We start from the raw sequence: 15,094 nt of genomic DNA, 5'->3' as shown, positions 1-15,094 counted from the left end.
TTCTTGGTCTAGGCATAGGTTTTGTATGAGCACAATTAAATGTCCTGGGATTCCCATTCTTCTCAATGACAGCCATATAATTCAAGTGCTATATATTGATTGATGTTGGACTCTGAGGTCAGTGGTGACTTGTAAAAGGTGGAAGTGGTCAAGAAGGAAGATGGGGCAGGCAATATGAGAGTGCGGGAAAAACACGGGGGCTCTTGGAAAAGGACAATGAACAGAACTGGATTCTCTGTCTTTCACATGGATAGTGGCAAAATCTTGATGCAGATGATTGCTGCTGTTGTTAGGTGCTGTCGAGGATGACTCATAGTGACCCTTTGAACAGCTGACCTGAACTCTGACCTATCCTGTGCCATCCTCATCATCTCTGATACACTCGAGCCAATTGCCAAAGATGTACATTATAGGTGGTGACTATGTGGGCACATGTCACCTGGGATTCCTCTCTCTAGCTTTAACTCAATTCAAGATCAGAGCTGGAAGCTTCAACTCACAGTACCTTGAAAGGTAAATTAAAAGTACTGGGTTGGGGATTGAGAAGGAAGCCAATTCAACTTGGGGCTTCAAAGTGGTGTGAAAAGATATGAAAATCCCAACCATCATCTGCTGTAGTGCAAGAGAGGAATGGAGCTATTGTAGTACCTGGGGTCTGCATGAGTCTGTCTCGATGGCAAGGACAGTGCCACTGGAGAGTGACGCTCACCTGGCTGGCTGTCACATTCGAGTCTCTCAGTAGGTGCTGGTTTGTGATCTGGGCTGAGACAATCTGTCCTGCCAACTGAGGGCTGGACACGAGCTGGGGCTGGGACACCACCGTGGTCCTCTGCTGTAGCTGCTGCTGGGCCTCGGGCTGCGAGGTGCTGCTGAGGCTCAGGGAGACCGCTGGCTGCTGCAGAAACATCTGGAAAACAAAACACAAACACTCTCACTCCAAGGTGGGGATCGATGTGCTTCACTCCCAGGGCTGCACTCTCTTGTATTTCTCGTCCATGTAAGCAGTCAGCTTTCTTGCCCAGCCTGACATATTTAGCTAAAACTGCCAACCTTTTCAGTTAGTCTTAAAAACCCCACCTCTATACTAGTATATTGGAACCAACTCATAGCTGGCCCTCCATTTAGTTTCCAAGGTTTTAAATCACCTGGCAAAAAACTACCCATTCTTCTACCACAGTTGCAGGTAGATTTGAACTGCCAGGGAGGCACCCCCTTTGGGTGAGCAGTGCAGCTCCCTATGGACTTCACCACCAGAGGCCCCTTTGGGACTAACAGTCTTGGATTGTCTTCTATTTAAGAGACCAATAGTTTCAGGTTAGCTGGCCACTCAAAAGCTTTTCAAATTCCAGTTGTTGGAAACAACTAGGGAAAACACTAGTTGTTTTGTACTGTTGAATCAGAAGAGACTCACAGATGGCCCTCTAGCAGGTTTTCTTTGTAAGCTGTTACTTTAAACTTTTAAAAAAAATATTCATTGTTGTACATTTTCCTCCCTCTCCCTCATTTCCTGCTCCCCCAGTTCACTTTGCAAGGCACCTCTTATTCCAGATTGCTGTCATACATATAATATCTAATCATTTATTCCTTTTAAAGAGTTCTTTCCCTCATCTGTTCCAATGTAGTGTTTAGTATCTATTCATTCTTTTCCTATTCTCTCTCCAACCACTGTGTCTGTCCTGTTTTATAACAGTGGTGTTAATGCAGTATTTGTCCTTTTCACTCAGCACAATGTCCTCCACGGTCACTCATGTTGTGTAATGTTTTGCAAGTTCACTGTTTTTCAGTGTTGTGTAGTATTCCATTGTGTGGATTGTACAATAGTTTTTCTATCCATCTATTTGTTGATGAACACTTGGGCTGCCCTAGTGCTTTTCAAAGGCAGTAAATTACATGGGAAGAGAGGGCCCATCTTTCTCCCATGGAGCAGATGGTGGATTTGAACTGCCTGCCTCTGATTTGGCAATGCAACTCCTTATCACTACATCACCAGAGCTTCCTTACTCAAGTAGGATGCAGAATATTGTCTTATGGATTATGTCATGCCAACCGGTGTGCATATCCCCTGGGATGATGGTCCTGAACTCCCAGGTCCGGTGATGTGATCCCTTAAGATACTTGATTAAGACTAAGAAATATTCATCATTTTACTCTTGCATACGTAGTTCTGGTTTGTGGTAATAGTGGGCAGAGTGCTGGCTGACCTGAGGCTGCACAGGTTGCATCTTTCCTGCCATAGGACCACACCCTGTGCCCAGTCCTGAGTCTGACCAGCGTCTGTCCCCATCCTTCTCCCAGAGCTCCTATCCCAGATAGTAAATCTGCTCTTATTAATTAGGGAGGTGACTCTGCAATGCCAGAGTAAGTTCACAGTCAATGCCATGACCTCAAATCTCTATAACAGTATGACTAAGAATAAATTTTCGAACCATCATGATAATTTCTATGTGCTTTGTCACCTAAGATGTTCTTCACATTTACCAGTCTGTGATGTAGTAAGCCTGGTAATTATACTTTGAAAGGTTCAAGGGAACGTGATGAAATTTTTGGCAAGGAGTGTTTGAGAGTTTCTGAGAATCCTGATTTACTTCATTTATGTTTGACTTATTAGATTAAGAAAAGTTGATTAAGTACTTAGAAAAATTGTACTTCTGAGGTTATCAGTCTGTCTTATTAGGTGCCTGACATACTTGAATTATTCAGATGTGTTAGCTCTGGGAATGAATGCCTTTTACAGGTAATATTTACACTTCATAATTTGTTAAAATTTATAAACTAACAGAACATCTGTAAAATATAAGCAAAAACATTATTTTAAGACCAAATTAGTAGATGTGTAAAGAAAGTATGATCTTAAAGTTGATGCTAAAATTTGAAGCAAAGCAACTTCAGTAACTTCACTAACAGTTTAAACTGGAAAAAACCCCCCACCACATCCACTGGCATTGAGTCAGAATGGCTTTCCTCATCACTGGCTTTGACTTTCCCCACGTGACCTGGTGGGAACTTGAAGTGTGTATAAACTAAACATCATGGGATTGGTCAGCTTCCTCATCCTACGTTTAAACTGAACAGGCTTAGCAGTGAAGGTGGGACTCTCACTGCCAGTGAGGACGCCGGAGGAGGGAACATAGTGCTGTCTTTGAGGGTCAGAGATTCCTGTGTCTGTTGGACTGGGATTGATATGAGAGCAGGAGCAGCCTCAGCAGAGAACCAGAGACCACGGCAAAGCAGACCTGAGTGGGGACTGTTGCCTGATGGAGCCACAGCCAGCTTGACTCAGGCCTGCTGGAGGATGGAGGGGAGGCACCATGATTGGCAAGACGACGAGAGCTTTGCAACACTGATCTAAGCTATGTGGCCTGAGAGCAAGCTTGTGAAGCTGTCCTGACCACGTCACTGTGTCTGATCGACAACCTGAATTGTAACCCGTTAACTTCTTTTGTCAAGTCAACTCATAGTGACTCTGTGAACAACAGATCTGAACCCTGCCCTATCCTGTGCCTTTCTCATCATCTCTGATCTACTCAAGCCCACTGAGACAGTCACTGAGTCAATCTATCTTTCTGAAGGCCTCCCTTTCTTTCTCTGGCCCTTTACCTTTCCAGACAGGGTACCTTTTACCAAGGACTGGCCCTTCTGACAATATGCCCGAAGCATGTGAGATGAAGCTTCACTATCCTTGCCTCTAAGCAACACCCTGGTTATATTTCCCCCAAGACAGATGTGTTTGTTCAGCAGTCCATGTGATATTCAGTATTCCTCTCCAGCACCGCAACTCAATGGCATCAATTTTTCTTTGGTTTTCCTTATTCATTGTCCAACTTTCAGATGCATAGAGAGTGACTGAAAACTTCCTGTCAGTATGGTTCTGTAGGTTTGTGTGGCCATTGCACTGGATTTGGAACCCAATAGTAGAGCAGTATGACTGGTGTTAGAAATAGTAGAAGTAGGTGCAGAAGTGTGGAGACCATGTCTGATCCTAAAAGAATTAGTTTTGTATTGTGGGTGCTGCAGATGGGGACTGTTCCTCCTTGTGAACTTAACAGAGGTTAGATTTGGCTGTCCCCACGCCACCTACACTTGCTTTACAAGTCCACTGCACTTCATCTATGTTGCTATGTGTCCTTGCATCATCTGCAACTCATAGCAACCCTATGAACAACGGCTTTGAACCCTGCCCTATACTGAGCTAACCTCTCTGTCTTCAACACATCTGACCCCATTGCCACAGTCACTGCGTCAATCCATCTCACCCAGGCCCTTCCAAGGACTCCTTAAATTGTTCAAGCTATCCACTGCCTTTGAGTTGATATGAACTCACAAGGACTCTGGAGTCCTTAATCTTTATAGGAAGAGACGGTACATCTTTATCCCACGGATGTTGGCAAATTTAAACTGCAAACTTCAGTTAGCAGCTCCTTAAACAGTTTAAACTGTTGTTATGTACCATCAAGTGGGAACTGGTTTATAGCTGACCCTCTGTCAGGTTTTTAGAGGCAGTAATGGCACAGGAAGAAATAGCTCACCTTTCTCGTGTAGAGCAGCTGGTGGATGTGAGTGAGGTACCTTTGAACTGGCCGCACTGCTCCTTCCCATTAGGCCATCAGAGCTCCCTAGTTCCAGTTTGTTGTTACAGACCTGTGATTAGCTCTCTGAACAAACACCCCTTTGGGGCATGAACAACATCAGAGTTTATGGTTTCTATCTTGACTATTGGAAAGCTGTGTTCCACCAGGTAGCTTTGGGTTCTTAAGAAGACAGCTCTCTCTCTTTCAGTGTCTGGCATTTTAACCACTACGTATGTACTCAGTGAGGTACACCACTATACCATCTACAGAACAGAAAGGCCAACTGTGCCGAACAATAGTAGTTTTGGAAAGGAAGGTGTAGAGCTGTACAGATATTTGGAGTAAAATTTAAGTATCAGTTTGCACAGTCATAGGCTGAGCTATTTGTTTGTATGGAGGCTGAGTTGGGACTTGATTCTGTCTAGTGCATTTCTTATTACACATCACCCATCTCTTTACTCCTGGGCCACTTTTACCCCTACTAGCACATTTGGAACGAGGATATTTTGTCATTTTAGAGGTTATGAAGAATCTTTTGGGCACTGATTACCTCAAATTCAGTAACCACACATTTGAGGATTAGCACTTAATACAATCCCAGCAGTTACCTCTAACAATATACATTATTTGTGGCTATGGAATGGCCTGGACTTCACCATTTCAGCAAAAATTCCATCCTCAATCCTGAAAGTGAGCTCACTCCTACTCAATCCTGAAAGTGAACTCACTCAGCTTTTCATCGAACAATACAGGCCTACAAGGTGAACAGTAACACCAGGGAGGTAAGCAATCTTTAGAAGAAGAAACCACATGAGATCAAAAGGGTGGCTTTGCTTATATCTCTGAAGGCAGGAAGGTACAGGCAAGAAGATGACTGGAAATGGGAGGCACAGGGAGGGAGTTGGAAGAATGCTATAGTGGAACAGCAGTCAAGGTCATGATAAAATTTATGGCTAGAAAACTGATTTGTACCTACAACTTCAGTACAAATCAGAATAAAATTTTTTTAAAACCCCTAATAATGAAAAATAATAGTATAGCTTTCCAAGAGGATACAATATGTCTTCTGATTGGAGTTTCCCAAGGATTTAATTGTCTCCCCAAAATGTATGACTGATGTATTGTGCAAACTGTAACAGTCCCTCATCATCTGATAAATCATGTAGTGGTAAAAAAGATTGAGGGTGGAAAAGATGCTCCTTAAGCCCATCACAGCCTTGATGCAATATAAGGGAAGTCTCCTTACCGTGTGGTCTGTAACATATTTTATGAAGGAGGAGGAAAACCAGGAGGGGAAGGGAATTCAGTACAAGAAAGAATTGCCAGGAGTGGAGTGTGTCCTTTTAGACTCTAATCCCTGGACTAAAAGCTCCATGATGCTGGGGAAGGTGAGACACATGGAGATTCCAGGAAACACCAGGCCTGCAGATGCGGAAGGAAAGGACTTCCTCTCGGCCAACAGAGAGAAGGTCCCCTCAGCTGGTACCCTGACTTTAGACTTCTAGCCTTCCAAGCTACAAAAGAACATCTCTGTTACAGGTGCATGTGGTAACTAAGATAAGTTCAGATGAATGGAGCAATTTGGGAAACACACACACCTACACCCACTCTCCCAAAACCAGAACCAACCAGTATAAACCCAACCAAAGTCACTGCTATAGAGTCAATTTTGACTCAGTGTGAACCCGTGTGCTGTGTTACAGGGTGAAACTGCCCCATTTGGTTTTCTTAGCTATTGTCTCTACAGAAACAGATCACTAGGTCTTGCTTTTGCTCCACAGCTGGGTGGGTCTGAACAGCCAGCTTTTGGTTAATAGCTGAGAGCAAACCATTTGTATTGGCCAAGGGCCAAAGCAGAAATATGCTAGGTCAAATTCCAGTCTCATAATCTATTAGTAGTTATGGTATTAGAAATTTTTTTCCTTTCCATAACTTTTCAAGGCTTAGAAAAATCCACGACATACTCGAATTCATTGGTGTGGAGTCAGAACTGATTCACAGCTGACCCTCAAGTGGGTTTGCAGAGGCTGTAAATTGCATGAGAGGAGATGCCCATCCTTCATCTGCAGAGCAGTTGATGGTTTCAAACCACCTGCCTCTTAGCACAATCCTTACCCACTTACTGTTGGTAGGAGCCATCAAGTCAGCTGTGACAGCGATCCTATGAACAAGAGATGTGAACCTTGCCCTACCCTGCCATTCTCATGATCTCGGCTAAGCTCAAGCCCACTGTACAGTCCCCGTGTCAATCCATCTTGTTGAGGGTCTTCCTTTCTTTATCTCACCCTCCACCACTCCTATTAGAATGTCTTTCTTTTTAAGAATGTCCTTTTGCAAGGGTTGGCACCTCCTCACAAAATGTCCAAAGTGTGTGAGAAGAAGTTTCACTATCCTTGCCTCTAAGGAGCTTCTTGGTTGCAATTCCTCTAAGATGGCTTTGTTCATTCTTTGTGCAGGCCATGAGACATTTAGGCATTGTGTCTTCTGTCATTTTTATTCACTGAGCAACTTTCAGATGCAATTGAAAAGACCAGGGCTTAGATCAGGCACACCTTAGTCTTTAAACTAACATCTTTGATTTTTAGCACTTTGGAGAGAGGTCCTTGACAGCAGGCTTTCCTAATGCAACATGTCCTCTGATTTCTTAATTGCTGGTATTAGGGGTACTGATTGTGGATCTAAGTAAAATGAAATTGCTGACAACTTCAATCTTTTCTTTAACTTCATGATGTTGCCTATTGATCCAGTGGTGAGGTTTTTTTCTTTTTTTGATGTTGAGATATAATTATTCAATAATAAAATAGAGACATTAACACCATATGCCTCTTAAAAGATTAAGTGAGATTAATGATCAAGAAACACTTGAAATATAGTTAAGTGCTCAATAAGTGGGTGATAATAACAATATTTATAATTTTAAAAGGAGATATTTGTCCTTTGTGTCTTTGAAAAGACATATGAAATATACTTAGTGAGTGGTAAGTGATAAATGGAATAGAATATATAAATCAGAAAAAATACCAAAAAATGAAAAGAAAAATTATTTCTACTTATGATATACTGCTTTGTCTGCTATGTTGTCCCACTGCTGTATGCTTTAAAAGCACAAAACCTTGTCCTATGTATCTTTGCATCCCGTGTTACATGTAGAAATGCTAGTTATCTGGATGGATGGAAAAACCAGTTACGGAACATGTCATCTTTCACTGGGGATGTTCTTGGAGACTTGGAGAAGCCAGCAGAGGGCGCATGTGCTTTCAAAAAGAGACAATAAGGCACAGGCTGGCTTAGCACTGCTGACCAGATAGGGAGGGGGATGCTGCCTTTCAGCAGAACAGCTCATCCAAGAAGAGCTCGTCATGATTCCATACAGGCGCAAACACCCAACCTCCCCAGAGTACCTTCAAATTCGCAATCCAACCTGTTATGAAAAAAGTCACATAGAGAAAGCATCGGAAACACACACCTCCCTCAATGAAAGTTCTAAACTATGGAGGTAAAGTGGGGAAAGTCCACTCAGGTTCAGACACAGGTCTGTGTTGGGTTTACTGCTGTGCATGTCCATGCCTTTGTGTTAGTGACAATAAAGCATGGTGTCATGGTTAGAACACAGGGATCTAGATGGTTTCCCAAGACGGCTTCCTTGGATCCGGGGATCGATTTTATAGAAAGCATGAGAAAGACTAGTTCATGATTTAAGAAGAAAAAGTTAAGATAGGGGGAAAAAACCCAACACAACAACTCAAAGCTGCACTGCAATCGTGAAGGGATGGTGTTCGAGGCCACCTGCTGCTCTGTGGGAGAAGGATGGGCAATCTCCTCCCATCTGATTAAGCCTCTGAAAACCTGCCGAAGGGTCAGCTATGGGTCAGTTCTGACTCTGTGGTATACAACAACAGCAACAATTAATCTTTAAGAGCAAACCAAATCTATTTTTTACGCATGGGTTTTCATTTTCTGCTTATTGTAAAAAAATAATCTATTACAGAAAATTCTAAAGTAAAATAAATTTCTGAAGTACACACACACACACACACACACACACACACGGGAAATAGAAAATCTTGTATCATCACAGAGCTTCAACTGTTATCACTATTTGCCATTGTTGGTTCATCTGTTCTTCTGCTCTCTTTCTCTCTCTGTGTGTGTGTGTGTGTGTGTGTAGATGGTGTTGATGCCTGAAGGAATTGAACTTTTCTGGTTTGTGTTTCAATAAAGCACATTTCCTCCCTTAAATAAATATCTTCTTTTGGTCAAACAATTAGCGATGTATTTCTTTAACAGGCAGGGACTTCACTTTACATTTGAAAGGAGGCAACAAAAAGGGCTCTTGAGGAATGAATTCTTGTTTGACTTTTTATGGAGCTCTGTGTTCTGTGGAGAATTCCACCACAAAGGTAAGGCCATGGGAAGGAGAAGAGAGGAGAAATTCAGGGATGGCTGAGAGGCCATGGCCATTGTGTCCACTCGCTCCGCTGGCAAAAATCAGGTGCTCTCCTCATGCATATATTTTGGGGTTTAGCAATGTATTTGAAATGAAGTGAAAAAAAACCCCAAACATATTCTTGATACCAAAGAGTGAACAACATAACTTGTGTCACCTGCCACTTTAAAAAGCTAGCTCTGGCGTTGGAAAGGTCAGAGCTATAAAAGTCCAGGCTCTGAGGAGAATTTTTATATGCCCATCTCACTGTTGACAGCTTCAGCTACATTTTCCTTTTCCTATGAGTGTGAAAATGCCATGAAAGGAACTAGAGTTTAGCAAGCTGTGGGCTAACCGGCAGGATCAGTGAGAAAATCAGCTGGGAAAGAATAAATGGAAAGGACTTTGGCACCTTGCTGGCTCCTCTTCTTTGCATTTATAATCTACAGCCTTCTCCCTGGGCAGTTTCCCAAGTGAAGCTCGGAGGCCCATGGACAAGTACTGCTCCGGTTCTCTGGGAGTCCTGGGGGAGGGTGGGGCAGGGGGTGACAGGGCTTAAAATACATAAGGCAGAAGAGGGTAAGTGTGGGCCCTGATGACTGTGCAGGGCAGGAAGTGGGAGTGGCATCGTGTGTCTTGAGACCCCACAAATAGTGGCAGTGATGCTGGGTAGAGATGTGGCCTACCAGGGCAGCTAGGATGACCTGAACGAGGTTTCTCTTGGGGGCCAGCAAGGGTCCATCACACAGTGGAGTACTATGCAACACTGAGAAATGCTGCTGCATAGAAAGGATTAATTAAACATTTCATAATATGGATGGACCTGGAGGACAATGTACTGAGGGAAATAGGCCAGTCACAAAAGGACAAATACTGTGTAAGTATGGTTTGCTGAGTACCATCAAGTTGGAACTGACTCATAGCTGACCCTCCAGTGGGTTTTCAGAGACAATAAATGACACAGGAGGAGGCTGTCCATCTTCCTTCCATGGAGCAGCTGGTAGATTCCAACTGTGAGCTCCAGTAGGTTTTCAGGGACAGTTAATTGCACTAGAGGAGACGGCCCATTCTTCTCTTGCAGTGCAGCTGGTGGATTAGAACTGCATGCCTTTGGGATTGCAGCATAGCTTCTTGCCACTAGGCCACCAGTGCTCTTATAAGACTACTATTATAAAAAGCTAAAGAAATGTTTAAAGCCAAGAGAATCATACTAGGATGGTTACCAGGGAGGGTAAGGTGGTGGTGGTGTGGGCATAGAAAATTATTTAATGGATAATACTTCTTAATATGGGTGAAGGGAAAGGCATTACAGAAGAAGTGGATGATCAGACACTCTGAGTGTGGTAATTAATGTTATAGAAAAAATGTTCATGAATGATTGATTGAAAACCAATTTGCTATGTAAATTTTCACTCAAATCACAAAAACATTTTGGAAAAACAAAGCCTAAGGAAGCCCCACATCAACATGTGTTAACTTCCAGTGTGTTTTCTTTTGGCAGCTGTGACACCCCCTCACCTGCCCCCATCCCCAGCCTTCCACAGTGGTTTTTACTTTCAGGATGCTGGGTCTATGTGAATGGTGAAGAGGGGTAAGGTGGGAGAGGAGAGCACCCCAGCTATTCTCATGAGCCCTCTCTTCTTCATTCTTTCTGAAAAACCCTCAGTGGCTGTTTCATTGATTCTGTCCATGGTGACCCAACGTGTGTCAGAGAACTGGACCCACAGGGTTTTCAATGGCTGATTTCTCAGGACTGTCAGGTCTTGCTTCTGAGAAGCATCTGGCTGGGTTGAAACAGCCAACTTTTTGGTTAGCTTCCCAGCACTTAACTGTTTGCACCATCCATGGGCTCTTATGTGTCTAAAGGGTTGTGAAAATGCATAGAGTGCTCTGGTATTAGCTAGTGTTATATTTATAATTAAAGCCTATATCAAAATAATTAGAGGATGCAATGCATTGGAGTCACTAGAATCAGTGAGACTGGCTCAGGACAGGGCAGGCTTCAGAGCTGTTGTACACTGGGTTGCTTTGAGTCATGGGCGACTCAGCAGTACATAACAACCACCATCACCATGCAATGGACAAATTTGCTGTCAGGATCTCTTTCAAGAGCTAAAGAGTAAGATGATAGTTTAAAGAGTAAGGTGCACCTCAAGGTGACTCAAGTCCTGCTGTTTTCAGTTGCTTCATATGCATGTGAAAGTCGGGCAATGAAGAAGGAAAACGGAGGAAGCCTGTGAACTGTGATGGTGAGGAAGAAAACGGACTAAATAATAGATTGCCAAAAGAACAGACACATTTATCTCAGAGGGAGTAGAATCATGGTGCTCCTTAGAACAAGGACAGTGTAACTTCATCTCACATACTCGGCGCATGCTGTCAGGAGGGGTTGATCCTTGGGAAAAGGCTTCATTCTGGGAAAGGTAGATCAGCAAGAGAAAAGACCCTCAATGAGATGGACTGACACTTTGACAGCAACGATGCACCTGAGCGTGACAGAGACTGTGAGGGCGGCACAGGACAGGCCAACGTTTCGATCTGTTGTTCACAGGGTTGTTATGAGTCATAGTAGACTTGATGGCCAGTAGCAACAATAAAAACAACAACAGTGCATCTCCTGCTTCAGCCTTGAAGAAGTGTAGTCAGAGCAAGCACGGCCATGATTGAAACTTGGTAAAAAGAATTGATCCTTATAAAAGGACCAATAGATCGAGTGTTTGCCTTTAAAAAGAATTCCTTCAAAGAAGTCAAAGCGAAGGGGCCTAGGGGTAATGGTAGGAGCTGCCACTGTGCAAAAAGCAGCCTGGACAGTGTGTCACCGCGAGGAGCAAGGCCAGGGAGCTGACCCGCAGCCTCTGCACCCTCTGCTGCTGTCCTCATGGTGCAGCGCCAAAAGTAAAACAAGCAAATGAGCCACGTCCACCGCCACTGAGCAGTCTGACCCGTGGTCACTCATGTGCTACGGAGCAGAACTGCCCCATAGGGTCCTCTTGGCTATAATACTTATGGAGGCAGATAACCAGACCTTTCTTCCAAGGCACTGCAGGGTAGGTCCAAACCACTAACTGTTAGATTGGAAGCAAGCCATTTTTGCTACCCAGAGACCTGCAACAACTCAGAACTCATTACTGTCTGTTCAAATTGGCCTCAGTGGGTTTTCAGAGGCTGTAAATCATATGGGATGAGACCGCCCATCTTTCTCCTGCTGAGCACCTGGGTGGATTCAAACCGTCTCCCTTTGGGTTGGTAGCACAACTCTTTACTCACTAGGCCATCAGAGCTCCCCAGAGATGTGTAATGCAAACACCAGTATTTCCCACCTACTTCTTGGTTTGTTTGCAATGCTTCCATCTGCTACTGGGAAAAGCAAAGGTACACATGTGCTGGGAGCCTGGGACTACTGACTGGCTAGGTGGGCAGCAGGGTAGGGCTCATTCACTCCTGCCAACAGGAGGAAAAGTGGAGGGGCGTAGCTCCTGCTGGACCCTCATGAGGGTGATGGGTGAGGGGAGAAGATGCCGGGGAGTTTCAAGCTTGGCTTGGCAGTGGGGCTGGAGGAAGGGGCATCACCTCCCTCTGCACTTGGTCCGGGAGGTTTCCGTATGCTTAGTAGGTGGTGCCCGTTGAGGCACGTGGGAGAAAGCCCTGCCTGCTCAGGATGCTGGGGAGGTGTACGTCACAGAGAAGCTGGGGAAGGGCAGTGGTAGCCAAGACGCCTGCCTGGGACGGGGTGTCACCTGGAGGTTGGAGTCCTGCACCATGCACAGCTGCTCCTGGATCTTGTGCAGCTCCTCCTGCTGCCACCGGATGTTGGCCTGCAGGATTCGCGTCCGCTGCTCCAGCTGGTCTTTGATGGTCTGGAACATGTTGAACTGGGCCGAAAACTTCAAGGTGGAGTCAAAAAAACAAAACAAAGCCAGAGGAAAGAGTTATTTCAGACAGACTTTTGCTGTTTCTGTGATCAGTCCTGTCCATTTTCATTTCCAGCCCCTTATCTAGCCTTGCCTGCATCGCTGGTAGCAGAGGCCCCACTGGGTGAGGGCACACGCTGCTGCCAGAATCGACACTCCAGCTACTACTGCATCACCAGCAGCTGCAGCAACCTGGCCTGGGGATGCAGTGTCATTCTGATTCATAGAGACTCCCTGTGTGCCAGAGTAGTAGACTTGTGCTCTATAGAGTTTTCCATCTCTGCTGGCTTAGTGGTAAGGAGGTGCACTGCCAACACAAAGACAGGCAGTTTGAATCCATTAGCTGCTCCATGGGAGAAAGATATGTACTCTCTTCCCCTTTGACTGATTTGCTGCCTCTGAAAACCTACCGGAGGGTCAGCTCTGGGGCTGGATCTGAATCAACGGTATATGACACCAACAATGACAATTTTCTTTAAAAATGCACTTGTAGGCTCTCTCGTGAGGTACCCACGGTGGATCTGATCCACCAGTCTTTTGGATGGCAATTAAATACATTAACTATCTGTACCACCAGAGGCACAGAATACTCTTACTCCTCTCTGTTAACCCTAGTGTGTGAAGGGTTGATCTTTGCTCAAGATCACACAGCAGGATGAATCCAGCGTCCATGGGCACAGTAAGGCCAACGGGTTTTGCCACCAACAGCCTCCTTCCAGCTCTAACTCAGTCAGAGTGAGGCTTTGACACAAATCTCTGCTGCTAAAGATGAGATTAAAAATACATATAAGACACCAGCCTACAACCCCAAACCTCCATCAGGAAGCAACTCATTAAAGCCCTCAGCTGGGATTCCAAAAGAGAATGAGATCGAAAAAGAAAATAAGTTCTATCAAGAACTTAATTAAAAAATGGAAACAGAAAAGGATCAGCAGAGGGTCCTGTGTCGTCAGAACATCAGGGAGCATGCAGCGTGCAGCCCAGATGCGCTCCTTCCTCATCCAACTGCTGCCGGTGTGGGGGTTAAGTGCTCGTTACTGCCAGCTTTATTCTTATTTTTTTCCAGGGCATTTCAGGACACTCAGTTACTAGTCAACCATTACACTCTTTATCTGTTTTGATACAGAAGAGAGAGCAACTCTAATTTAGAAACACAGCATGAAGCAAAAGATGTTGCTCACAAAACTATGTTACCCAGGCAACCCTTTTCGGAATTTGAGGTGATGACATCAGCGAGTGGAAGTGATCACACCTCCTTGTTACACAGGAGGTGGGCACAAGAAGAACCATCTAACTTATTATGACCAATCACAGAAAGTTTGGTGGTTCAAACACACTAGCACTCAAAAGCAAAGGCTTGGGGATCTGAAGATCCCTCTGTGACAATTCTACTTGGACCAGGTAGTGGTCCTCAGAATAGAGCAGGGAAACACTGCATGGTTCAAAATCAGGTAGGGAGTGTGTCAGGGATGCATCCTGTCTCCATACCTTTTCAATCTATATGCAGAACAGACCATTGGGGAGGCTGGACTTTATGAGGAGGAATGTTGCATCAGGCTTGAAGGAAGACTCATCAACAACATACGTTATGCAGATGATACCCTTGCTTGAGGAAACTGAAGGGGACCTGAAGTGCTTACTGCAGAAGGCCAAGGATTGCAATCTTCAAAATGGATTGAAGCTCAACATCAAGAAGACAAAGATTCTCACCAATGGGCCAATTGGCAGCACCATGATGGATGGAGAGGATACTGAGGTTGTTAACAGTTTTAACTTGCTTGTCTCCACAATCAATACTCTTGGCACCAGCAGTTAGGAAATCAAAAGACGAATTGCATTAGGTAAATCTGCTGTCAGGGACCTTTCCAGAGTACTGAGAAGCAACGATGGCAGTCTAGAGACTAAGGTGCACCTGATCTAGTCCACGGTCTTCGCAATTACTTGCTATGCATCAGAGCTGGATAATGACTAAGGATGATAGAACAAGAATTTAAGCCTTTGAGTTGTGGTGCTGGAGAAGAGTCTTGAACGTACCGCAGACCACCAAGAAAACAAATAGGTCTATCTTGGAGAAAGTTAATTCAAATTTCTCCTCGGAGGCTAGAATTATTTTTTTAAATTTAGGTTGTTTATTTTTCATTTCAATGAACATCTACAGAGATTTTGGGATTCCATTCATTCATTGTTGC

General features: G+C 44.3%; 1 protein-coding gene across 1 annotated transcript in view; it reads right to left on the bottom strand.

Moving 5' to 3' along the window:
- NPAS2 (neuronal PAS domain protein 2) overlaps nt 1-15,094 on the bottom strand; it is a 122,461-nt gene that overhangs the window by 9,226 nt on the left and 98,141 nt on the right. The window contains exons 14-15 of the mRNA XM_006887859.1: nt 12,732-12,878; nt 710-907 (exon numbers count right to left, since the gene is read on the bottom strand). Of these exons, the coding sequence (XP_006887921.1) occupies nt 710-907; nt 12,732-12,878 (345 nt within the window). The remainder of the gene's footprint in view (nt 1-709; nt 908-12,731; nt 12,879-15,094) is intronic.

Source organism: Elephantulus edwardii, unplaced genomic scaffold (genome assembly GCF_000299155.1).
Source record: "Elephantulus edwardii isolate Elephantulus edwardi_28Jun2011 unplaced genomic scaffold, EleEdw1.0 scaffold00062, whole genome shotgun sequence".
NCBI lineage: Eukaryota > Metazoa > Chordata > Mammalia > Macroscelidea > Macroscelididae > Elephantulus > Elephantulus edwardii.
This window is presented reverse-complemented; position numbering and strand designations above follow the sequence as displayed.